Genomic DNA, 27,956 nt, shown 5'->3' with positions numbered 1-27,956 from the left:
TTGGAGTTTGGAACTAGCCCTTTTCCAGCCAGAAAACGTGTTGTACAAAGTAGGTGACAAATGCATTAATTATTGTGAAAGACACTATCTGACGTCTTTCAAACAAATGGGCATTTTTATTAATATGTTCATATAAAAATAAGATACTGATTATAAACATTTGTAAATATTTAAAAACATACAAGTATAAAAACATTATTTACAACTAATGAACAACATCACATCCTGAAAATTATTAATTTTTATTTCATTATGTGATTCACAAAATGTTTAGCTGAAGCACCAGAGTACAATGGGACCAAAAATGGTTAAATCCCTCATAATTTAATAGTGACAATGAGTGAATGGTCAACTGTTGTGGCTGCATATATAAAATGAATATGAAACCAGAGGAACAGGCCACAATTTATTAACAATTACTTAGCCTTTAACATGTTACAGTAGATTTCAGGATGAGATGAATGTGGGATGATAGCTCAAGGAGAGCATGAACAAAGGCACATGTTTATTGTTGGGTGAATAGTTTGCTTTCATGCTGAATTCACAAAATTCTGTCTTACATTGTAATATGTTGTAAAGTGGTATGAATTATGAACAAACAGACTTTGCAAGCTGTGGAAATCTGAAAAGTTATCTTGATGAATTATAAACTGAAAGGGTAGGTTACTTAAAACTAACATATACAATCGTCCAGACATGGAAAACCAGTCAACCCAAGCTATACAGTTAACTCTTTAAAAGAAAAATTGGAATAATTATCCATGTCTCAAGATTTTATATGTGAGAGGATGAGGACAATGAACTAGAATGAATTACAGTTCTTAGTTTGCCAATTTTAGAGATGGTACTCTGTTTCATAATAATGTAATATATCTTATACTAGACAAGGAAATATTACTATGGGGAATTTTGCCTTTGAAAACACAGTGCGAAGCCATACCTCAATAATGTGTAGGGAGAATTTGGGAACTGCTCCCAGACATTCATCTATCAAAAGAATAGAGTGTCAGACTGATTCTTGTTAAGTACTTATGGAACACAAAGCACTGAGAAATAGTGAATACAAAAATATGCAAGCGTAGTTATAAAAATCTATTACTGAGCCACAACTACTTCTAAAATACACATTCGTATTTAATATTTAAAATTAAGATGAAAATATGTCTTAAGCACAGAATGGAGTAATGTCACATAATATCCAAGTTATTAGACAAACGAGTTCCCTGATAATAAGTAAAAAATTCATTCTTCACTTCAATTATTTTAATGGCACACATTAACAATCCACTAAATGTAATCAAGGCTTAAATATACACCAATAAGACATTTAAAAAAAGAAAACCACAGCATTTCCTAAGCAGCTCTACACAGCTAAAAGAGAGACTTTTTTTTAGCTAAATTGGCTTTTAAAAAACTTCAGACTTTGGCATGGAAAACTTGCAACATTATTAAAGGGGTAGTTCTCACGCAGATTACACAGGCGACAATCTTTCAGCTAAATTCCACTTAAGATCTTAGGATAACACCAAGCCCCGGGCTTTGAGAGATAAATCGCAAAAATTGGAGAAAGAGCAAAAGAGAATACTGTATGTTAGTGAGATAGACAGATAGGAAGAGACTTTAGTTTTGAACCAACGGAGATGATATGATCAGGTATTTTTTAGGTGCTGTTTCAGCCCTGACAATTGGATCCAAAAAATTGGTATCAAGAGCCTTAAAAGTTACTTAATACCAGAACTTGTTTTAAAGTCAGAGTGTTTGTAGTTTACTTTTAACAAAATGAGATATGTTGGCATTGACAAATAGAGAACACATTGTGCAGCCTCTACACCAACTGATCATGGGCCAAATATAATACAAATCAATCTTGATCAATCAATACAGAGTAATCTTGTTCACTGCTTTATCAATTGTAAATTAAAAAATGCATACCATTTTTGTCCGAGGGAAACTTAAATTCCAATAGTTGGCCTAAAAATAATGAAAGCTCATGTTGCACTGACTGAATTTTGATCTCCATATTGTGGTATTACATGGACATAAGAATTTTGAAGCCAGAAATTATTTGTAAATTTTAAGAAATGATGGGCATATTTTAAATTGCAGTAATTTCAGTTTTTCAATGCTGGTCCCATCTTCTGCAAAAATATCCTAGAGAACTGCTTCAGTTCACATGATGTACATGAAGACTGCTTATGTAGCAGCGATTAAGTCAGAAGATATACCATCCAGGCGTATAGTGAGAGTAGAAGCACATTAATGTTTAAAATGACAGGGGAATGGATCCAAGAAACCAGGATAAGAAGATTTCAGAGCAGCATGTTAAAGAGTGAGGAAATGATATTGAACATGCCAAAGAATTAAGAAAAAAAAAGGAGAGCTGCTGGAGGAACTCAGCTGGTCAGAGGATATCTGTAGAGAGAAATAGATGGTCAACATTTCAGGTCAAGGTCCTTCATCTGGACTGAGAACATGGAGACACAAAGACCTACAGATACTGGAATTTTACTGACTGACACATTGGTGAGACCAAGCACAGACTCAGTAACCTTTTCGTCAAACACTTGCGCTCAGTCCACCAAGGCCTACTCGATTTCCTAGTGGCTAACCATTTTAACTCCTCTTCCCATTCTGGCCTCCTTGCCCTGGCCATCCACCATTGCCAGATTGAGGCCACAAGCCGACTGGAGGAATAGCACCTCATATTCCACTTGAGTAGCTTACAACTGAATGGTATAAACACTGAATTCTCCAAATTCAGCAATTTGCAACACTTCAATCCTTGTCTCATACCTTCAGTTTTAAGTTCTGGCCTTTGGTCTATCCACCTGCCTACCAACTGCACCCCCCCACCCCCCTTGCCATTGTCCTATTACCTGCCACGTTCTGCCCTGCCTCTCCTCTCTTCTAGCATTATTTCCCCTACATTCAGTCTGAAGGGGCCCCAACTCGAAATGTCACCTATCAATGTTCTCCAGAGATGCTGCTGGACCAGCTGAGTTACTCCAGCATATTATGTCCTTTTTTGACTGGTAATTCAGCCTAGTCAGAAATCTAGTTCCATACCAAGTCTGGGAATTTGTATTTAGGTAGTTCTTTAAGATCGATTTAAATATAGGGCTAACAGGGCCAGTTGTATTTCAGGGCAAAACAGCAGAGATTGCTATTTCATGCTGTACAGTGTCCTTTTAATATAGTTTTGAAACGAGTAGCTCAGAAAAAAAATAATTCAGCAAGATGATTTTTTTGATACCAGTCGTCCTCACAGGTTATCGTATTTAAACTGGAGAACTTGTTATTGCAGTTTCACCAAAGACGTTGGCATATGAGGATTTGAGGAACTGGACATAGTTATGCATGCTGCGGTTAGTGCATTCCGACTGCTCCAGGCGATCCTTCAAATCTTCTAAGCGACTCTGGAAACGCCTCTCAGCCTAAGAAATAATTGGATTTGACAAGTTACTTTCAACAGTAATAATTGAAAGCCTTTACCATATAAACAGCTTCACAGAAGTACCACAGTGATTTCTCCATGGTCAAGTAGCTCAAAATGCTCTCCTTTCACCAATTCCCTTGTTCCTCACCTGTATTTTCCAGGATGTCCCATTGCACCATACCCAAATGTTCATTATTTGAACCATTCCTTTGAACCATTAGCCGTAAGCTTTGATTAAGTCCCTGATAAAGCAATCCAGCCTTTAGGCTCTCCTTCCTTATCATGTTAATTTCCAATGACAATGAATGGATAATAAACAGTGGTAGCAAGCCTAATCATTTTCTCCTTCCTATCGTAGGGCAGAGTGTACTGATCAGAGATCTAGAAAGGATTGAGTCAGTCATATAGCATGAAAGCAGCCCTTAGGCACAACTCATCCTTGTCGATATGATGTCCCATCCAAGTTTATCCCATTTGCCCACGTTTGGTCCATTTCCCTCTGAACCACTCTGTTCCATGTATCTTCCCAAATCTCTTTTAAATGTTGTTATTGACCCCGTCTCAACTACCTCATCTGGCAAACCCATCACCATCTGTCTAAAGAAGTTGCCCCTAAGGTATCATGCGCTCTAATGATTAAAGTCCTAGCCTGTCCAACGTCTCCCTATTGCTCATGCCTTCAAGTCTTGACAACGTATAAATTAAATATTTATATGTTTAATCAGAACAGGAATTGTGTTACTTGCAACCTACATCATCTTTGCTCCGCCGTAGTTGAGTCAATTCTGTTTTTGTTCTGCTCAATTGAGCCTCAAGGTCCAGTATTTTGTTCTGTGATGTCCGCTCCTTTGAAGTAGCTCTCTCTCTGGATTGGTCCACCTACACAAACAAATGGATATGGTCATAACAGCTAAACTTTTCCTGTTTAGGATTTGTCTTGTATACCAGGAATTGTTTCATCTCATAGAAGGGCGAGTAGAACAGCTTCATGGTAATTGGCAAAGTAAAACAATGGAGTAAGGAAATTCAATGGATTTTTTTGCTAAGCATCTGTAATAATGCACTTAAAAAAAGTGGGATGGAAGCCAATGAAACAACTTTTAAATATAATTTAGTCACTTAGAAAAGCATCATTAATAGTTCTAAAATAAATTGGCAGTGGTGAGACTTAAAATGAATAGCAAGAATCTGACATTAAAATTATGGGCTCAGGGGTCTTCTGCACAATTGTAGAAGTCCACAACTTCACCTGCATCTCCAAAAACTCACATACACCACACCACTTCTCCCGCCCGAGTTGCTCAATGGCTCAGGGCAATGGAGGCACAGGAACATCCTCCCCATAATCACCATGTCATGATCCTGCAGGATGTTATATGTTTTAATAAGTCATTAATAAGTCATTAATGAGTCCTATACAATTAATGTTTAATAAGTCATTAATGAGTCCTATACAAGACTCGTCTGCCCAACCCATCCTTTAAGACTATCTATGCATTCCACATACCAGTCCAGAAAATCTTCTAAAAACAAAGAAAGTGCAGATGCTGGTTCATACCAAAGATAATTACAAAATGCTGGAGTAACTCATGGGATCAGGCAGCATTTCCGGAGAAAATGATATATTTAATCTTTCCTTAACTAAGGAGACCAATACTGTATTGCAGATCTCACCAATGCCCTACATACTGGGGCTAAATGACCTTACTGCTCTCTTCCTACTGTTAGTAAATCTCAACGAACTAACCTGGCGCCTGGCATCATCGATGGAAGTCTCCAGCTGACGAGCTAGGCTAGAACACTCATGGGATTTCTCCTCCAAACGCTGCTGATTATGATGAATTGTGTCCTCCCGTTGTGCCACCACCAGTGTTAGCTCTCGGTTATGTGTACAAACATCTTCCAGTTTCCTACAAAAGTGATCAATGCACTTTTAAGATGCAATATCCTTACAGTTCACAAATTGCTTTGTCTGTATTTGTAACAAGACATACCATTTAATTTTGATTATTCTATTCACACCCCCTTTAAAAAAAATGAGGCTTCTACCTCACTCCAGGGATTGAGCGCTTAATCAGGCAGGGCTAGTTATAATCTTTGAGATGTGATATTAAACTGTTGCCAATTTAGCTATTCTTATAGTTCAGGAGTATATTGACCATCCGATAGCATGATTAGGGTTACTTTCTCATTGTTAGGCTTAAATGGTGGAACTCTGTATCAACAGGGCCATCTGTAACATTAAAAATGTGAAAGTAGATGAGAAAACGACCTTTCCCAATATTCTGGTCATGTTTTCTACAAATACTAGAGACTGATTAACTTTTCATTCACCTCTTCACTGTTTGTGGCAGCGCACCAAGCACAAATAGCTGCCACCTTTGTCTTTGACATGGCAAGCCATGAGCATGTTGTGCAAATTATGTTAAGAAATTTACCCCAGGTGAGAACATTTATGTTATTGGAATATAAACATATCTCGTTCAACTCGCCAGACAAGTTCAGAATTTAACCAATACCACTATAAAATGAAATATTTTACATCTGGCAGTGTTGATTTGATTGCAAGAAAACATGGCCTCATGAATATGCACCCCCTTAATTCATGACCCATCCGTGTTCTATCAAATATTGTCATTTCACCTGTTTATTGGTTTTGTACTTATGATTGGTTGATAATTTTTGAACGTTTGCAAGAATGACACTTTTTAACAAGTGTGACAGTGCAATAATTTGATTTTAAAATTTGGTAGAAAGTTTATCAATTTTCAACCAAAGCTCAGATTAGGCTACATCATTGCATAATGATATTTGGATCTCCCCATCCCATCCCCTTAAAAACACATTCAATTGCAGAGATGCAAAAGATTCTTTTAGAATCTGCAGCAAATTAAATAAACTGATTTTATCATGAACTGGGTCGTTTCAAACAAAAATCTAGAATAGTTAGGAGTGATGAATCGGAAATTCCAATACCTGGCCAAACAAGCCAAGGAAACAATAGCCGTTTTAAGAGCAGGTCATTATGACAAGGGGGAATAACTTGTTAACAGGTAAGAAATCTCGCTGAGACACCAACCCCATAAAATGTACAATAAGGCTATATATATTTTATTTTAAATGTGAAGGAATAAATAAATTCCTCTTTCAGTATAACAAGAATTTCAGTGCAACCTACCTCCTTAAATTACACTCAACTAACCTTTCCAAAGTTTCCAATTTCAACTTTAAATTATGATTTTCTTCTTGCACACTGTGATACTTCTCTCTTGATCTTCCACCTAGTTCCTCTATCTGTGAAAATAAGGAATCAAACTGCAGAAAGTTAAAAATAACTAAATTTAATGAAGATAGACACAAAAAGCTGGAGTAACTCAGCGGGACAGGCAGCATCTCTGGAGAGAAGGAATGGGTTATGTTTTGGGTCAAGACCCTTCTTCAGACTGGTTAGGGATAAGGGAAATGAGAGATATAAATGGTGATGTGGAGAGATAAAGAACAATGAATGAAAGATAAACAAAAAAGTAACACAGATAAAGCAACAGGCCATTGTACGCTGTTTGTAGGGTGAAAATGAGAAGCTAATACGACTTGGGTGTGGGTGGGATAGAGGGAGAGGGATAATGTGTAAGTCAACATTTCAGGCAGAGATCACGCATCAGAACGGAAGACGAACAGGAAAGATTGTCAGCATATGGCAGGACAAAGGAGGATGGGTAGATACAAAATGTTGGAGTATCTCAGGCAGCATCACTGGAGAGAAGGTGTCGTTTCGGGTTGAGAACCTTCTTCAGACTGATCATGGGATTAGACAGAGGATGGGATAGAGGCAGGTGGGGGACAAGTGGAACCAGATGAGCAGATGTAACTAGGTGGTGGAAGGTAATGGGAGGGATGAACAAAGGAAGAAGAAAACTAGGTAGACATTTGAATGTTCGTAAGAGGAGAGAACCAGAAGCACGTGTTATTTTCCAACTGCTGTTTTTTGTTGAAAACACAAAAAATGAAAGCTAAAAAAAAAATGAAAACTGCCAAAAAAAGTTTAACCTCCACGGATTTATACTGGCTATCCCATTGGATGCTCCTCATCCACATACATTTAGTAAATACAATAGTCAATGAGACATGTGTCAAACTAGAGGCAAGGAATAAATTGAGACAACTGCTAGAGCTTTCTGGTTTTTGCAGTGAGATATTAATCACACACTTTAGTTGCTTTGTTTAAAACCTTGCATCCCACGTTTCACAAATGCCTTATGTAAGCAGACATAAAAGCTATTTTACAAACAGCAAACTCTCACATGATACAACATAAATGAGTTTAGAGTTGTTGACTGCCATTAATATAGAACCTTTTAGTTAATCGCTGTGTTTAACATAAAAAGCTACATAGACAGAATTTCCAAACCTCCATCCTGAGATCACATATAATGGAGGACTGATCCACATTTTTCTTCTCGTACATGGCCAGCTGTTGCTGGCAGTCCTGTAGTTTATGTTCAGTTAACTTCAACAACTCGGGAACAGGTTCAAGGTCACTCAGTTTTTTCTGCATTTGTCTACGCACCTGCAGCAGAAATACAGATATCAAAGAGACCGTCAAAAGTATATTAATTACTGTAAACCAAAATGTTAATACCATGAACATTTGAAAACAAATGTCCTATTGTTCCCCAGGTACATTCATCCAGTAATTAACCGAGTCATCCGACAAGAAGGATGTCGCCAGACCCCACTAAAGCTGCATACTAAACCTGCTGGACTAACATACAAAATAGTTCTCTGATCTAATGCAAGTCAGATTCAGGTTAGTTTGTCACATGCACCCCAGTGCAATGAAATTAATTGTTAACAAAGGGGAAAGAGAAAAGTGAAGGAGTTGAATCGATAAAATAAGCTTTTTGGTTATCAAATTAATGCCATGTAGATTTATCTTTAATAATATCAAATGACTTTTCACAAAACTTTAGTTCTAAAATGTATTATTTCCGTTAAACTCTAGCGAAATAGAACTGTAATTGAACTACTCAAGCTTTCAAAGCCCCATTTCAAAATAGCCGCAGTTATAGACACCATTCTGTTTCCCTTTCTGTCTCCATCTGAAGGGCTAGTGGAGAATTTTAAAATATAAATAATAGCCACTAGCATAAGGGAATTGTTTCCTACTTCACAACCAGTGGTCACCTGGTCAATTTCGATATTCACTTCATCTTTCAGTAACTTGTTCTCCCTCTCTGCCTTCTCCAGCTTTATATTGTAATCATCTGCCTCCAAACGTGTCTTTATCACCTAGATCCATTGACAAGAATTTTATTACATTGGAATTTTTAAATAGTGAAATGCAAAATTTGACAAACTATGAAAAAATTTGAAAAGATACCCACTTTACAATTATATTCAAAATCCCTATAATGAAGCTGTTGAATATTTTGTCAGCATTATCAATGTACACCTCCCTCAATGATTGTAAAGTAATTTAAATTCACATTTAATGTTCATTTTTACTATCGTCTTCTTATATTGTACAAAAGCCTTCTCACGCAACCACACAAAGAAAATTAACATTCCATCTGCATTGGAAGAACATCCAAAATCGTGAGTGCCAAAGATTGGATCATAGGCTAAAATTACAAAAAAATATTTGTGCCTACCAAATTGGTCAAACACATCCTCAGATGTTCCTAAATCCCCAACTATTTACCTGAGATTTGTAACTGTCCACCAGCCCTTCATAGTGTTTGATAGAGACTTTTAGTTGTTGCATCTCAGTCTGAGCAAACATGAACTTTTCCTCCAAAGCATTCATATTTGCCTAAATATGTTTGGAAAATAAAAAAAATATTCAATGTGGGGTTTGCTGTGATTGCAATAAAAATGTCAAATTAATCATTTTAACATTCTGGTCTGCTTTAAAATATCCTCTTGGGTACATTGCACAGAGATTGCACACTTACAGAACCATGCACAATATTGCCCAACATCTAATCTTACAGTAACTCAGGGGACTCATTATATCCCAAGAAGGTCTTTCAAATGCAAACTCAAAACACATCATTGAAACAAGATCAGATATGAATCATTAATCTAGTTTATTCTACACAAGTATAAATTAAGATAATAGATATGAATCATAAATAATATTCCCCGTCCTTTAGATGCAATTTTGTTGCAGAGTAGATTAGATTAGTCTATTATCAAGGACAAAGGAGGGAATCTATGCTTGGAGTCGGAGGATGTAGGCGGCATACTAAATGAGTACTTTGCATCTGTATTCACCGAGGAGGAATTGGACAGGAATTGGAGAATGATGTGAAGAATACAAATAAGCTGGGGCAGTTTAAGATCATGAAGGTGGTGTTGCAGAGGCTCTTGAAGAGCATGAAGGTGGATAAGACCCCAGGTGATGATAGGACCTATTCCGGGTTATTGAGGGAGGCATGGGAGGAGATTGCGGGGGTCCTGACGAGGATCTTTATTTTTTTTCTCTAGCCACAGGCAAGATCCTGGAATACCAGAGAGCGGCCAGTATTGTTCCTTTGTTTAAAAAGAGAAGTAGGATGAATCCAGGGAACTATACATAGGCCAGTGAGTCTCACGTCAATGGTAGGAAAACCATTGAAGAGAGTGCTTCGAGAAAGGATTTACTTCAGAAATCCTTTCTCGAAGCATTCTCTTAAGTTAGTTAATATACAACCTGCTGCTTGCAAAGCCGTGTTGTCTATACCTAATTAGCCCACTCTCTTCCAAATGGGAGTAGGCTAATTTGGGGCAGACATCACAGCTTTGTACACAGTAGGTTATGTATTAACTAACTTACTTGAGTTTTTTTAGGGAGGTGATGAATGAGATGAATAGAGGTAGGGTAGTGGATGTTGTACAGGGATTTTAATAAGGCTTTTAATAAGGTTCTTTATGGTTGACTGAGTTCTATGTATACTAGGATGCTATGACATTTTTCATCAAGCTTATAGAGTAGACAGTGTACGCTAATGATAGATATAGCAATAAATAAAACAAAAGCAAAACAGTAAAATAGTGCAAAGATTGTGGTTTAATCCGAAGTAGTGCAAAAAAGTGCAATAATGGAATAATCAATGAGAAAGAGCCAAGAGTAATTGCATGTGGCAGCATCTCCAGTATTGAGATGTGAAAGAGGTAATTAGTTCAGCAGCATGATAACGTGGGAAAGATGTTTTTTCATCTGGATGTTTGGGTTTTCAACCTTCTATATATTCTCCCGAAATGGAGAAGGGAAAAAAAGGGCTTTCTCTGGGTGACAGGTGTCTTTGACAATATTTCCAGCCTTACTGATGCAATGTACTACAAAGATAGTCCAGATGGAAGGAAGTGATAAGCTTGTGCAGGCATGGGCAGTGTTCATCAATCTCTATGGGTTCAGGCAATCAAAAACAGAGCAGTTGTCATACTAGTCCTCGTGGAAATGCCAAATCATCTCAGCTGTATAAAAATGTAAAAACTATGATGCACTCCTTGATCATTTAATCAATGCGAGGGGTCCAGGTAAGGTTTCTGGTGAAATGGAGGGTAACGAACTGTTCATCGACTCCATCCGGATTGATCGCTTTTCAAGAGTTTACCCTCTTGAAAGTAGATCTGCCACCGAGATGGAAGAGGACACCTTGGTAGAACTTTGTTGTTTATTTCAAAATGGGTGTAAAAGAAAGAATGCATTGTTGCAAGATATCACCCATGATTTTAACTTTAGCCCGGGATGGTATTTAGGTCCTTCCACATTTGCCTGGCCAGTTGACTTTTATATACCTGTTAATGGAGAATTTTGAGCAAGAAAATCTTTACCTTCATTGTCTCATTCTCTATTTTGATGGATGTGCTTTCTGAGGACATCTTGTGGAGTCTGTCCATGAGTGAATCCAGGTCTCCTCGAGCCTTATCCTCCACATTATGAGTTTGATCCAGTAGACCCGTAACACGGCTGCCAGAAGAAAACTTATTACCTTAAAGATCCTGTCCACATGCTCTCCTTTTGCATATACAACTCATTTCAGGTCATAATCTTTGTTCATTTGTTGGCAACATTAAAAAATGCCAATGTAATTAGTCAATTGAAATTCATTTTGCAAATAGATTTAGTTTATGCTTTAGCTACAGTTTGCAGCCACTAAGTGTATTGTTATCGCCTTATATAGCTTATTAGCTGTACTGCCAATTTGAAAAATTTGTAATGCCAAAGAAGATCATCTGGCTAAGGAAAGGGAGTTGTGTAACACATCAAATAAATTCAATGCCTCATAAACGAATATCAACAGCTGTGTTGCAAAGGTAATTTGCAAAGGTGAACCTCTGGAACTCTCTGCCACAGAGGGTAGTTGAGGCCAGTTCATTGGCTATATTTAAGAGGGAGTTAGATGTGGCCCTTGTGGCTAAGGGGATCAGAGGGTATGGAGAGAAGGCAGGTACGGGATACTGAGTTGGATGATCAGCCATGATCATATTGAATGGCGGTGCAGGCTCGAAGGGCCAAATGGCCTACTCCTGCACCCAATTTCTATGTTTCTAATTGTTGTTTCAGAAAATAAAACGGTCACAATATAAAACCAAGCTGCATCTCTACTTCACCACAGTTTTGCATCACATGGTTTTATAAGAATCGCATTTCAAAAATGTGTTTTAAAAATAGACTTTAAGGCAACTGTTTCCCATAATACTTCAATAAACTGAATATTAAGACAATCTGGTTTATTTGTTCAAAAATATTTAAACAGTGAAAAAGGAAGCTCTACTGAAGGTCACCAGGAAGTGGACCAACCCGGGGAAAGCCACGAGTAGATACCATAAACAATTGTTATCTTGCTAAAACGATCATTGCAAAGTCTCAGTGCAAATTCACAATTAAAAATACTATTCATGGTTAATGTGCGATCATACTAAATTATACCAAGTTTGTATTTTCTCCCAAATTGTTCAAGCTCTCAACTTTCTTACTTGTTCACGATTGAGATCTCAATCTCCAGTTGACTCTTTTCTTTCATCACCTTGTTATAACAATTTCTCCAAGTCTCAGCTGATGACAGCGCATCTGCCAACTGCGTCTCCTATAAACAAGCCAACCACACAAGGTTCACAGTGGAAGTGACATTTTATTACTGCTCGTTTTAAATAAGGAATATAAAGTTAAAGATACCACAGCAAAAATTACAATGTAGCCTATTTTCTAAAAAAAACTAAGAGATTTCTTCCTTGGCACAGTTATTTGGGTACATAGTTGACACGTCTAAAGACAGAGTTTTAGACAGCTCAGAGTTATCTTTCAGTGTGGAGGAAGTAAAGTACTGTCTTTCATCATTCGCTCCAGGCACATGGTATGATTAATCCAATTCAATATATACTTGTTATTCAATTTCAGTTTTAGCTGCCAACATTCCATGCCACTATTTCCCAATACTAATTGAATACCTTGCCAACAAGCTGGGAATTGAGCAGTTCGACTGCATCTTCACTACGTTCAGCTCGTTGTTTCTGAGCCTTTGTGGCTTTCTTTAAGGCCTCCTTGTCTCTGTCCCCTTTGTTATGAAACAACCTTAATTGCTCTGTTAAGTAGTCCGCTTGCCCTTTCTGCTGCGCAATGGTACGCTCAAAATTCTGAAGGAGTAATATTAGAACAAATTGAAAACTTCAGCTGGAGACCATAAAATATAAAACAGAACATGTAAAGGTAGCATTTAATTGATGTTGGTACAAATAGCAGCTATTTTGCATGAACATAAATTCTACAAGAGTAACAATGAGAACAATGATGATTTAAACCACTTTCAATTGTGTTCATTTGATGAGCAATATCGGGCAACACACTTGGAGAACATGCTGCTGTTCAAACACTGCCGTGAGACCTTAAACATCCATCTGACTTGAAAAACATATAATTATGGCAAGAGCTGATTATCTCACTAAGTGGTATCTCTAACCTCTCGGTCCTTCATTTAAGTTTAGTTGGACAGGAGTGCAACAGTGAAGAGTACATGCATGTATCTGCCATATAAGATTTTTCAGAGAATAAACCTTTCACTGAAAATGTATCAAAGGACTCACTGATTCCAGTGTTTTAATAAAAGAACCGTATTACTGGGACCATTAGATAGGCACAAAAAGCTGAAGTAACAGGTAGCTTCTCTGGAGAGAAGGAATGGGTGTTTTTTTCGGGCCGAGACCTTTCTTCAGACCATTAGAGATTTTCAAGCAACACAATATAGCAGCAATTAGACACAAAATGAATGTTAACATTGGGTCGTGTCATTGTGCCCATCTTAACAATTCATAAATTACTCTTGAGCAAATAAAAAAAAATTATATATATGTAATAGAAAGTCAAATCCATGGAAACTCATGGGGCAAGTAAGATTATTGAAATACCCTAATCTGCACAGCCATACGATTGTTTTCTGCCTCTTTACTGCGAAGCTGTCCCTGTAGATGGGCTCGAGTGCTTTCAAGTGATTTGGATAACTCTGCCGCTGCGTGAGCATTATCCTAAAGAGGAAGAAAAAAAGTGGCTCAGTAAACAGTTCATTGCTCTTTCCTGAGTAACAAATCAATTATAATGCCAGCTTACCAATGCAATGATTTAGTTTTAGTCTTTGGTGAAACAATAGGTTATATCTTATGATGAAGGAAAATGGCATAAATCTCAATGATATCTTGCTGATTGGTGGGAACACTAAGAAGTAATAATTTGGGGACAAAAAAGTTACAGAACATGACACTAATACAATCTCCAGTTAGCCTCAATAATCCATTATGAATTTGAAAGCTTCACTTGATAATATTACATTATTTCCCTCCGTGAAAACAAGGCATTTTGATTGAAACAGAACTGTGATGTAGCTGTAAAACTCCCATGCATGGTTCTAAAAAGGTATATTAAAGGAGCTACTTTGGAAATGTAATTTAATGCTGAATACACAAACACATAGAAGACCAGGAAATAATCAGTATTTATTGTACTTAATTTAGTTTTAAACCATACAATCCCAGAGTCAGGATATATAAAAACTAACTACATTAACATCCCCCATCGTTATTTTTGTGGTGATCTAAATATTTATTCTCATTAACCACAAATTCAACAATACTGCTTTCCTTGATGTATCTTTCAAAAATTTATCTTGATGTCAAACACCTTTAACACCTCAAACTTTATTCTACTCAAGAAAATACCATTCCTCTTCTGTCATCATAACAGTCTCTAATTTCATCTCTCCAATACATCCGGTGGGCGACGCGACTCTTGTCAGCAGCGGCCGTCCGCGTTTTATTATTTTCTGTCTATGTTTTTATGTAGTTTTTGTTATTTTTTTGGGGGGTGTGTGTGTGGGGGGGGGGGTGGGAGGGAGGGGGAAACGCTTTAAATCTCTCCCTGTACGGGAGACCCGACCTTTTCTCGTCGGGTCTACGTTATCGTTGGGGCTGCAATGAGGAGCGACCTCCAACAGGAGGAGACCGGGGACTCTGGTGCCGACGACTCACCTCACCGTCGCGGAGCTGGCCGATTCCAGAGCGGGTGTAGCGGTGGAGGAGCGTTGCTGCTGCGGCCCGACCGGAGAGTCGGAGGCTGCAACTGCGGGTCTGCGGACGTCGGCACCGGGAGCCCGCGGGTCCCTGGAGGGAAACCGCTTTTCAGGGCTCCTGCAACGGCGACTTCTCCCGCCCGAGTTGCGGGGTCGAAGAGCTCCTGGAGCGGGGCATAACATCACCGCCCCGCGCGGCTTGGAATGGCCGCGGGACTCTGCGAGCGCACGCCGGGGGCTCTAACAACTAGACCCGGTGTGCGACCTCGCACCACCCGGCGTGGCTTTAATGGCCGCGGGACAATTGCCATCGCCAGCCGGGGGCTTTGACTTTGACTCTGACATCGGGGGGGGGGGGGGGGAGAGTGCAAATGTTCAAGAGATAAGTTTATATGGCCTTCCATCACAGCGATGTGATGGATGTTTATGTAAATTATGTTGTGTCTTGGGTCTATTTGTTTGTAATGTATGGCTGCAGAAACGACATTTCGTTTGGACCTCAAGGGGTCCAAATGACAATTAAACGCATCTTGTATCTTGTATCAAATTACTTAATGGAGGAATTCCTATCAAGTCAAAAACACAATAATAATTAGACATAGACAAGTTTCTGCAAAATCTGGGATTCTACCAGCACATTATTAATGTAGGGTCATAACGCTTGAGGTTTATCCGTTGTACTACTGTCATTCAACTCAAAGCAATTTATTAAACCCAAGATCATAAAAAACTAACTAATCTGAATTGGTCTTCTTTTACCATTGAATCTGACAAGCTCACTGACAATGGCTGAGGGTTGTCTATTTTCAAAACCAGAAACTTAAAAATGGCCATTTGCCAGCTCAAGACCTCACGAAAAATGTGCTGATTAACAAAATTATCAAAATTGCAAAGAAAATCTTGTTCAAATAATTTGTTACTTTCATTTGATATAGAAATTGCATTGCATGTACATGTTTGGCAACATTTATTCAACAAATTCCGTGAGCTTTTATATCCAATAGAAAGCCTTACTCAATGGAAATGAAAGTAGGAAATGCTTCAACACAAATGTGAGTATATCAGTGGAAAGAACTATGTAAAAAACATCTGAGAGCTGTATATACGGAATATAAATGTAGCAAAAGGCAAGAGAACAAAACTGCATAAATTATTAACCATGCATAACCATTTTAACGCACAGGCCGGAATATAACAGTGTTTATATTAAATGGGGACAGTAAGTTCAATTTATTGCTTGTAATTTTTTTTTTCTTTTTATCTCTGCTTACTTTTTCTGCTTGATTCTGAGTAAGAAGCTGGTCTGTCCGGCGTTCAATCTCCTGTAGCTTCACTAACAGGTGCTGAAAAGGAATAATAAACAATTTAATAAAATTAGTAATTTTAAGAATCCAAAGAATTTCTGAATAATATACTTCTAGTTGGCACACAATAATCCTTCTAAAGGTATTTTGAATTCTCCTTCAGATTTCATTTAAACCTGGTGTCATTTCATTTTCACTTTATGCTGATAAAATTGTCTTTGATTGAAAAGACCACCTAATTTCACCAGCATTACTTCACTCAACTCTGTTCTTCTCTTAGTTCATCCAATGCTGAAATCTAGAGTAAACCAGAGTCAACTATGCTTCGTACACAAAAATGCTAGAGAAACCCAGCGGGTGCAGCAGCATCTATGGAGCGAAGGAAATAGGTAACGTTTCGGGCCAAAACCCCGCCTGATAGGCCTCTATCAAATATTTTTCATAAACCTGATCCCATAAGGTTTTGTTAGCACATACCAACCCACACTACATCTATCGGTGACTCCCTGCACACTGATCTAATTTGGCTCCTAGTCCAACAACCCCCTGTGTTTAAAATTCCCATATTTGTATTAAAAGGCCTCAGAGTTCATTTATGCCACATACCTGGCTTCTCCTCTGATCCTACTACCCCCCCCAAGAATTCTGCATTCTATCAACTCTAGCCTCGTTTACCTTCTCCACAACCCCCATCATGTCCACTACACCATATCAAATTTAACCTCTGGTATTCATTCCCTGAATATTTCTCGCTAATACTTCAAAAACAGTTTCACCAGGCTTGTTGATGCTGATTTTTTTGCCTCATGTCAATTTATGTGCCTCTGAATCATTTTGGGATTTTCTATAATATGAATTATAAATTAATGTTTATCATTTTACAAGCATGATTATTCATATTTTTCTTGCCAATCTTCACCATCTATCTCATCCATAGATATTGATCTTTCCTAAATAGTTATTACATCCCCAAGAAAAGCTACATGAGTGCAGAAGACAACACAACTGAACCGATTTCTCTCATATACAAGTACAGGTACTCGGAAAATTGTACAATAATGATGTTATGGAAAAACATTTTTTTACCCATTCCAGCCACCACTGAAAGCACAACTAAAACATAAACAGATGGTGATACCGGTCAAAGGTAGACACAAAATGCTGGAGTAACACAGTGGGACAGGCAGTATCTCTGGAGAGAAGGAATGGGTGATGTTTCGGGTTGAGACCCTTCTTCAGACCAGTCAAGATCTTTTGTCATAAACAATGTCACCAACTGCAATATGTTCTTCTCACCGCATTTTCTGCTTCTGACCGAGCCAGTTTTTCAAGGAGGGCTTCTTTTAGTTCGAATAGCCTCAAAGCATCAGCCTGGGTTAAAAAAAAAGTGGAGATTAGACCATGAAAAATCTACCTTGGACATTTATTATCAAATGTACAGAATGACCCAACTCCAACTAAAGTGAAACAGAAGAGAAAGCTTTTCTAATTGAGTACAACTACGGAAGAGAATTGGCAAATCCAAGCACAGACAAATTCTTACCTCCTGTGCATGTTGTTCTCTTAGTAGCTCCCGAACTGCTCTATTTGTTACGTCAAATGTCTCCAATTTCTGCAATAGCAATTCCTTCTGACGTGTCAAGAAGTTACATTCTGAAGTTGATATTTGCTTCTCCTTAATGCAGAGAAAAAAACAAGCTTTGAGGCACTGCAGTTGCACACTGCAAATTTGGAGAAGAATTTTAAGAAAAGGGACCATTGAGAAATTTGTACTCTACACTCTTTGGGATTACAAATCATTCCATTAATCAGTTTCTCTTTTTCCCTATCCACGTTGACACAGCATTCCACAGCTGCACTGAATAGTGACAAACTTTTCATTCTGTTTCCAACTGTTTCTTGACAAAGTCCAGTTGCACTTTTGCACCCAATATTTTTGCAAACTCTTACTGATATTTCAGTTCTCGAGGAAAAATAATTTGATACCATCTGTTACACACACCCCACCCCCTCCAACAACCAGGAGCCGCTTCGATCTGTACCATAGTTTTGGCTAAGATTCCTAAGTTATTTACAATATTATGCTCCCATACACATCTTCTGGTACCGTACCTCACAAACAGTAGCTATTTCTTCAGGCATCAATTTCCTAGTTTCAGGAAAACACATTAAAAAAACACTTATACCCAACTTCAAGTCTCCAAAAAAACTCTATTTGGATGTTCAGCCAAACACAAACTTCTGTTCCACCTTTCTTCTGCTGGAATTCCAGTATTTATTCCCTAAAATAATAATTATTTTATCAAATATGGAAAGAACAATTCAATTGGTGATGTCTTGTACAAATACTCCCATTTGAATGGAACATATCTACACATAATGTAGAACACCATGTAACAACAGATATTTCATGTAATTCAGCAAATCATTCCAGTATTTCTGTTTCAGCAGTTCTCCATTAGTAGAATGGCCCAATTACAAGGCAAAGGGAAAAATCTCCTCAGACAAAAAATGACATGGTTCAAGATTTAAAAAAAGTTATACTTACACTGCCCAGCTTACTGATAGTGCTGTGTAGAGCTGCAACCTGTTTTGCTGCAGCAGCTGCATCCATTTCAGCCTCGACCAGCTTTTTCAACACAGTGTCACCTTTTCGCCAATGCTTTTTTTCTGAGCTTTGAAAAACAACACGCACTTCAGTAATTCTCATTATGTGCAAGAAGATGTCTTGAAGCGAAGAGAACAAAGTAACAATTACTCAGCAGGAAGGGACAGATATTTAATTTGTTCATCAGACTGGGTATCAATAGCATGGTTGGTAAATTATTGCCCATTCGCAATCACCTCTGAATAAAGAAGAGAAGTAACACTTGTGGATTTGGAGATGCATATTGGCCAGACCCAGTTAGAAAAAGTCAAATGTGGCTCATTTAACTAGCTTTAGTATCTAGGAGATATAGTTTCACATATTCTCAGTCAGTCTCCTTTATAGAATTTTTTAATCGAGGTTATTCAAATTTTTCGTTAAAAGTGATTAAAAATGAATCCAGAACTCCAATTCATTTGGTTTTATCAACACTCTCAATAGACTCAATTTAATGCCATTCTTTGCTAATATTATCTACTAGGTTAAATAATATTTATTGTGCATCAGCCAATCCATACTGGTCCTTCTATGGTAATTGCCTAGATTGACTGTTCTCCCAATTGCAGAAAGTTGCATGGATGAGAAATTGTTGGTCAAAATCATACAGAAGAGAGGAAGCACTTTGTACCGGGAATGTTCTTGGTCCATCATTTCAATGCTCCTTTGTAGTAGTTCATTCTTATGCTCAGTAAGAACAAGCTCCTTGGTGACTTCAGCTAATTCCACCTCCTTCTCTTCAATCAACTGCTTGGATAGGTTTAGCTCCTCCTCTTGCTGTTCCAGCAAATGATTTTTCTTTCTCAATTCATCCTATAATTTACACATAAATCACCATTAGGATTCATCTGCCTCAGAGAGCTGTGTAAGCGCAGTAATTGCATGTATTCAAGGCCAAGATAGATTCCTGAATGCCAATAGAATTGATGGAATTGGACAGAATAAGAGACTTGCCATAATCATAATGTATAGACAGGCTTAATGTCAATGAGTCTGTAGATATGTAGCCGGCATTCTTCCCTCAAGCAATGCAATTCAAGACACCAGACTTACCAGTCTTGAATGTAGCCAACAGTTCATGTTTTAAGTGAAGTGTGTGATGATACAAAACTTACTGCACTTTATTTTGTGAAACCCATTGAAATCCCTAGAGGTGCGACAGTACAAGGATGCCATTAACAGCCTGTAAAATAACATCTTCCTTCGTGCTGCACTAGAATCTTACCTCGCTCTTTAATGATCCCACTTGCTTCATAAGACAGTTGATTTTTTTCTCATACTGATTCATCTTCCCATGTATAACTTCCTCATCATCAGTGGAGAGGTCACTCAGGTGAAGTGTTGAGTGGAATTTCTCAGTGTCAATAGGTGTTATATCCAGTCGATGTGTTGGACCCTGGAATAAAAATAGTATGACAGCAAATGTTACTAATAATCAACACCTTATCCAAACAAAATGTAGATTTGAAGTTATTACCATCTTGAGACAAATATTAAAAGCTGAAATACCCAGAAAAATAGAGTAGTCCTGATCAAGCATGATAGGCCCAACCTAAAGATCTTAAAAGGTGCGGAGCCGGCAAGCCGAAGGGCCTGTTTCCGCGCTGTATCTCCAAACTAAACTAAAAACTAAGCACTACAGCTAAATATCATCCCATCTTTATCAAAATTTGTTGATGTGCACTTGGGACTGACAGTTACTAATCCAATGATGGAATTATGGGCAGATTTTCCATCACATTTGGAATATGGAAGTTAACTCTTGTTATCTCAGCATAGACCAGAGAATTAAGATGATCCATCCCAGTCTTTATCTTTCAGCTACTTACCAGCCAAAATGATTAGATGTGTTGTATTGCAATTATCTATGGAATCAGTAATAAACATTTTGTAATAATGCTATGTAAACCATTAAATTAATTACAATTTCTGAAGAAAGCAACATCTCTATTGAGTGTTCCATTTGCACATTTACACCATCTAGTGGTATAAAAAAACTAGTCTGACTTTCACTGTATTCTCAAGAAATAGTTCTGTTCGCCATCATGTAAAATTAAGCATCCACTTTCAAAGCCACTGACAGCACAAGCTCACTGCTCAGTAAAATGCAAAAATGTACAGACGTACCATCACCTTGCTCCAGCCAGGTTTTTGGACTTACTGGAAAAAGTGGCTTTTTTTAAAGAATTCTGAGAAAATGTGAGACAATGAGAGCAGCAGAAAAATCTGTATAAGTAGCAGAGAAACACACTATAGTTCACCCTCAAATCTCCCTAATCTCTCTCCAAAATCATTATGACAACAGAACTTAAATATAAACTTTAACATTAATATAAACTACGACCCCCACTTTAACTATATTCTTAAATCAAAACCACAAGCATATCCAAGGAATTAGTATACAAACCTCCCATTTGTAGCCAAGTTCTCTTACTGACGTTTTGCCTGGTGGAATCCATGGTACTTTGGTCTTTACCTTGCTGCATGGTCGCAGATTGCCACATTCTAATGCTCCTTTCAGCTTCTGCTGTATATTGAAAGTAAAAAGGTTGTAACGCCATCAGGTGCAATGTATGTCAATGTTGTGAGAATTTCATGAAAGATCAAAAACGGTGCAGGGTTCACTTGAAACAAGCTAAGCAGTATGCTGGCACAACAACCATGGTAGCATTATGTTCTAACCTAAATAATATTTTGATGTGGAGACAATAAGTTAGAGAGAAAGGATTATATCTCCACCATGATCTTTTATTTCTGATTTCCTACAAAGGAAATCTTCTACTTGGTCAGGAGGGACAAGAAAACAGCAAAAGGGAGTGAAAAAATGGACGGAGCAAGTGGGAAAATGCTTTCATTGGGAAGAGTGTGCAATAGAGGATGGAGCAAAAATAGATGAGAGGCAAATTTTCTTGCAAAAAAATCCCCAAGCTGCATACGCAGCTACTGCCACAATGGTGAAAGCCAGCAGAATATATCTCCACCACTTCCATCTGAGGACAACAGGTCAGCGTGGAAGTTAAGCTTTGCTCAACATAATTTTCAAACTGTGATATTTGGGTGTCATTCTTACAAACTCTGCAATCTGTAAATTACAAATTCTGCAATCTCTCAAACATATGGGCTAAGAGAATTTGTGGAGATCATATGCGTTCCCAAACTGAAGTTCCCAAAAGCTGTCAAATGATGGGATGTCGGAAGAAATAACATACATCAGTGCAACTTGTGTCCTGATTTTACTGTAAATATCCCAGTTTAAAAGGACAATTGATGAAGGTACAATTATTGCAAGTACAGTTATTGGTGTGAATAAACTGTATCTTGGTGCTGACCTTAAAGAGCAATTTCCACTCAAAATAAGAGTAAGAATATGCAAGATTATTTTTTAAAAGAGCAAATCAAATTTATTCCAATTTAAAAGGCAATAAACATGGAAGATGAAAATATTTTAATAGTTGTAGAAAACATGCACAAATCAAGGAGAGGTGTGCGAGGTGGAAAGCGTGCAAGATTGACAGAGTATTTTTATATTGCTAGAACTATGTAATTACCTGGACCCTCTTTCCTTGTTTCGGACTTTTCTTGACATGAACGTGAACAGGAGTAGTTTCATCAACATGAACATGAAGTAGAGGAGAGGTTCTTGTTTTCATTTCTCTTCTCAGCTGAGCAAAGTAATGTAAAGAATCAGATTGGTTCTGCTGATCTTCAAAATATTCTGGTCACAGAATCATACAACGCAGAAGCAGGTTTGTCAGTTCATTCCAACAGTCAAATACTAATTTACACAAATTCCTAGATCTTGATCCTTAATCGTCTACACCGTGGCAATTTAAGTGCTCGTCCAGAAATTTATTTCAGGGATTGCATTTGATACTTCAAATACGTTCTCAATGAAAAACATTACTATTGTCTATCCAGGTGATACAAGATCGTTTATGTAGAAACATTTTATATATAAAGTATTCAAAATAACAAAATGAAATAGAACGTAGACAAAAAATGCTGGGGAAACTCATCGGGTGAGGCAGCATCTACGGAGAAAAGGACTAGGCGACGTTTTGGGTCAAGACCAATCTTCAGACTAAATTCAAATGAAATAGAACAATATTTTCACCTCAAGGAGTAAATATTCAGTCCATTCTTTCTAACAAAGTACATATCAATACACAATTGCAACACCTGTTTTTGTTATGAGTCAAGGATCAAGTAGGATGGGTAGCGAAAACATAGAATTAATTGTCTGGAGTGGATCATTTGGAACTCTTTGGTTCAATGCTGGCCATCAAGACATTTGACAAAGGTAACTAAATGACACAGAAAACGGCACAGCGGTAGAGCTGCTGTCTCACAGCACCAGAGATTTGAATTTGGGTTCAATCCTGACTTTGGGTACTGTCTGTGCAGACTTTGTACGTTCTCCTCGTGACTGGGTGGGTTTTCTCTGGGTGCTCGTTTCCTCCCACATTCCAAATATGTGCAGGCTTGGAGGTTAATTAGCTTCTGTATTTTCTCCCAGTTCGTAGGATACAAAAATAAGATAACATAGAACTAGTGTATGGGTGATCGATGGTCGGCAAGGATTTGGTGGGCCAAAACACTTGTTTCATGTTGAATCTTGTATTCACTGGAGTTTAGAAGGATGAGGGGAAGATCTTATAGAAACATATAAAATTATAAAAGGACTGGACAAGCTAGATGCAGGAAAAATGTTCTCAATGTTGGGCGAGTCTTAGAATAAAGGGGAGGTCATTTAAGACTGAGATGAGAAAAAACTTTTTCACCCAGAGAGTTGTGAATTTATGGAATTCCCTGCCACAGACGACAGTGGAGGCCAAGGCACTGGATGGATTTAAGAGAGAGTTGGATAGAGCTCTAAGGGCTAGTGGAGTCAAGGGATATGGGGAGAAGGGAGGCATGGGTTAGGGATAGGGGACGATCAGCCATGATCACAATGAATGGTAGTGCTGGTTCGAAGGGCCAAATGGCCTCCTCCTGCATCTATTTTCTATGTTTCTATCTCTAAATCTATGTTATGGGCAAGCACAGCACTTGCTGCCTCACATAGCAGACCCAAGTTTGACCCTGATTATGGACACTGTCTGTATGGAGTTTGTACATTCTCCCTGTGACCATGTGGCTTTTCCTCGGGTGCTCCAGTTTCCTCCCACACTCCAAAGATGTGCAGATTTGTAGTTTAATTGGCTTTTTTTCACAAAAATTGTAAATTATCCCTAGTGTGTAGGATAGTGCTAACATACGGGGATCGTTGGTGAGTGAAGACTCGGTGGGCCGAAAGGCCTGCTTCCGCCCTGTCTCTCTAAACTAAACCCAAGGATGCTCAAGAAGATGAACAGTATACTGCCATCGTAGTAGCAATGCAACTATTTTGAGAACCCAGACTATATGCAAACTAAACTACTGTGAATCAGTTAGTAATCAAAATCAAAAGACTCAACTTATTTAAAATATTGGGTAACAATTCTTCATCGGCATGAAAGAAAAAGAAAAGTTTCAACTGAGAATACTCATTCCCTCCCAAAATTTATCATGATTTAAATCAATTTTCTGTGGAATTGAACTCTATTTCCAGCACTGTTGTTTGCAAGTGGCATTCATTATAAAGCATATATCTGAACTGAATTAAAATGAAACAACACAATGCAGATTCAATTGAATTCCTTTATGCAATAAGATTAATAATGCAACCACTCATGATTATCACATCTGCAAAAAATGCAAACATAAAGATAGATTTGTGTTGAAACGTCATCGTGAAGCTCAAATATTGCAAACACCATGATTTATGTTGAAATTCTAAATGCTCTATCAAGGCAGCTGCTTTCAAACAAGTAAGTAACCTTAAGTAGAGCATTCAGTTAATTGGCTTCTCATGTATCCAATAGCAACATATCGCAGATGGTAGAAAACCAAGAAAAAAATAGAAAATGATGGAAATTCTCAGCAGATCCGATAGTACTTTTGGAGAGGGAATCAGAATGTATTTCAGGTTGATGAAATGTCAGTGAGCTGAAATATTAACTTTGTTTCACCAATGCCACCTGGCCAGCAAAATATTTCCTGCATTTTCTACTCTTTCAGATTCAATATCTGCAGTTTACAGAGACACAGATGTTGGAATCTTGAGCAAAAACCAAACTGCTGGAGAACTCAGTTGGCAGGGCAGCATCTGTGGAGGGAATGGACAGACGATGTTTGAGGTCGGGAACCTTCTTCAGATTGGACTTTTCAGATTCCCGGCCTGAAAAGTCACCTGTCTATTCCCTCCACATATACTGCCCGATTCTGAGTTCGGGGAGGTAGGGAATTGGAGCTGGAAACCATGAGGTACTAGATGGAGCACCTACTCCCACCCGCTGAGTTTCTCCAGCATTTTTGTCTACCTTTCACAGTGGTTACAGCTCAACTTAAACTATAGAGTAACAATGATGTTCCAGTGTCACAAAGCTAATCTATCATCGTTACAATGGGTCACACCCTACGTCTGCAAGACTTCCAGTATAATATGTACTTCAAATAAAGACCAACGCAAACCAGCTATGTGGTTTGCTCCAAATTCCGGCACCAGTGGTCTCTTATGCCTGCTGCCTTAGTATCGAGTTTCTTTCAAAATTTCCTACGGCAGCTTGGGCACACGCCCTTAACGTCAGTGTCGTTGTTTGTTAAAAGTATGTATGTCTGTTTCGACGTCCAGATTGTGAACAAGTGATTGTCGCAATCCTAGACTGAAATACCAGCAGACTAATGGGTCGATAACACTTAAACCTCGTCGCCGATGAGTTAAGTGGTTGTTGGCAGTCGTTCCATCCAAGGAAACGAAGGTAAACGTGGGATTGATTAAAGGGGCCGGTGAGATATGTAGAGAAGAGCACCTAATTTATAGGTGCACCTATAAGAACATCTCGCCACTGGTTAATGTCAACCCCCACCTCTCTTCAACAAGTGGCGCAGCTGGTGGACCGCCTGCCTCGCAGAACCAAAGATCGGGTACGACCCTGACGCCGGGTACTGTTGTCTGTGTGATGTTTGCATGTTCTCCCTATGATCAAGTGGGTTTCCTCTGGGTGCTTCGGTTTCCTCGCACACATTGACGTGCAAGGTTTGAATGCTAATTGACCCCTGTAAATTGTTCCCATTGTGTAGGGAGTGGATGCGAATGTGGGATAACATAGAACTGGTGTGAACGGGTGACCGGTGGTCGGCGTGGACTCGGTGGGCCGAAGGACCTGTTTCTATGCTGCATCTCTAAATTAACCTAACTATTCACCCAAAGAGTGTAGAGAAGCGGCTGCTCGCCTTCCAAAAGGCACGCTGCCTTTACACTTCACTGCACCATCGACAATCCTGTTGTTTCACCTCCTCTCCAACATCCCCAAGCAACCAGAGTGACGCGGTACGTTCATTGATTCAGTCTTTCCCTCAGAACTAGGAGGTAGACACAAAAGCTGGAGTAACAGCGGGTCAAACAGCATCTCTGGAGAAACGGAATAGGTGATGTTTCGGGTCGAGACCCAAAAGGGTCTTCTCGAAGGGTCACCTATTCCTTTTCTCAAGATATGGTGTCTGACCCGCTGAGTTACTCCAGCTTTTTGTGTCTATCTTCGGTTAAACCAGCATCTGCAGTTCCTTTCTACACATACTTGGCCCACCAATAGTGCGATCTTTCTGGGCACGTAAAATTGTGATCATTTTTGTCACCCAGCAGAAGTTACTGCCCCGTTTTGATTGTCTTCGCGGGTGATTCCCGTTTTGATTGTCTTCGCGGGTTGACAACACTTCTAAAAACGGAACTGATTAAACAGAAGGGATCCATGCTTTCACTAATGAATCCACCCATGCCACTGTTTGGTTAAATGACTGAAAGCGGCTCCATTGATAACCCTTAGTTACCATCCAGTACGAATATTGATTAATCGAACTTCAAGTAACCCTTGCTTTCCCCCGCTCTCTCTCTCTCTCTCTCTCTATAGTCAAGAGTGTTTTATTGTCATTTGTCCCAGATAGAACAGTGGAAGTCTGAAGAAGGGTCTCTCTAGAGATGCTGACGCCTGTGAATCTCTGGAACTCTCTGACAGAGGGTAGTTGACCAGTTCCATATTAAGAGGGAGTTAGATGTGGCCCTTGTGGCTAAGGGGATCAGGGGGTTGGAGAGAAGGCAGGTACGGGATACTGAGTTGGATGATCAGCCATGATCATATTGAATGGCGGTGCAGGCTCGAAGGGCCGAATGGCCTACTCCTGCACCTAATTTCTATGTTTCTACAAGTTACTCCAGCTTTTTGTGTCCATCTTCGATTTAAACCAACATCTGCAGTTCCTTCTTACACAATGAAAGTCTTACCCCGTCCCTCCCCCACCCTAGTTCTCCGACTAGTTTCACTGTCCTCCTGATTAATTGTACTGACTGTACGCCACCTTGTCATCTCCCCCTCAGCCATATTATCTGCATTTCCATGATCGGCATCTGTTTAGAACCATTTAGATCTGCCGTTTTCACACCTTACTACCCTTCCTTATCTCTAGTCTCCCTCTCCCCTGACTCTCAGTTTGAAGAAGGGTCTCGACCTGAAACCTCACGCATTCCTTCTCTCCAGAGCAGCCGCCTGTCCCGCTGAGTTAGCCCAGCATTTTGCGTCCATCTTCCTCACCTTGTGAAGCTCCGTCGCGAACGTCCACCTGAAGCGGTTGATTGAAGCTTGCAGCCACTTCCGACAGATGTGCAGCCGAACGTCACGTCCGGATGCGCTTTCACCGCCTCTGGTTGGTCCATTCAAATCGCCTCAACGGATCCTGTCGCGCTCCGATTGGTTGCTCCCCTGAACCTGGCCCCGCCCACTCAAAGCGGGCGTCTGGACTTCCGGGTTCTGCTTGCTGTTGATAACCATGGCAACCACTCCAAATATGAACAGCCCTTTGTTGGCCTTTGCAATCCTAGATATACAAGCTGATGATAGCCACACAATTATCTTCGATGTAAACCAGCATCTGCAGCCCCTTCTTACACATATATA

The 27,956-nt window shown here is 39.0% G+C and overlaps 1 protein-coding gene across 5 annotated transcripts; it reads right to left on the bottom strand.

Moving 5' to 3' along the window:
- Nucleotides 1–93: 93 nt before the first annotated feature.
- On the bottom strand, nt 94–27,712 carry LOC129712052 (outer dense fiber protein 2-like). 5 transcript variants are annotated; one of them, XM_055660204.1, is made up of 20 exons: nt 27,594–27,712; nt 22,476–22,589; nt 21,335–21,454; nt 20,153–20,323; nt 19,559–19,740; nt 18,832–18,958; nt 17,827–17,958; nt 17,580–17,654; nt 16,251–16,322; nt 13,826–13,942; nt 12,872–13,057; nt 12,401–12,510; nt 11,255–11,390; nt 9,138–9,248; nt 8,621–8,725; nt 7,845–8,003; nt 6,639–6,730; nt 5,184–5,346; nt 4,190–4,315; nt 94–3,434 (listed from the first exon to the last, which is right to left on the bottom strand). In XM_055660204.1, exons 2-20 carry the CDS (start codon nt 22,575–22,577, stop codon nt 3,279–3,281), a joined length of 2,442 nt encoding a protein of 813 aa, XP_055516179.1. In that variant the 5' UTR covers nt 22,578–22,589; nt 27,594–27,712; the 3' UTR covers nt 94–3,278. The 5 variants fall into 5 exon arrangements, with proteins under 5 accessions (XP_055516179.1, XP_055516181.1, XP_055516180.1 ...); XM_055660206.1 differs by having other exon boundaries at nt 21,335–21,451; XM_055660205.1 differs by having other exon boundaries at nt 27,511–27,609.
- Nucleotides 27,713–27,956: the final 244 nt, after the last annotated feature.

This window comes from Leucoraja erinacea, chromosome 31 (assembly GCF_028641065.1).
Source record: "Leucoraja erinacea ecotype New England chromosome 31, Leri_hhj_1, whole genome shotgun sequence".
NCBI lineage: Eukaryota > Metazoa > Chordata > Chondrichthyes > Rajiformes > Rajidae > Leucoraja > Leucoraja erinaceus.
The sequence above is the reverse complement of the archived record's forward strand: the minus strand, read 5'-3'. Positions and strand labels throughout refer to the sequence as shown.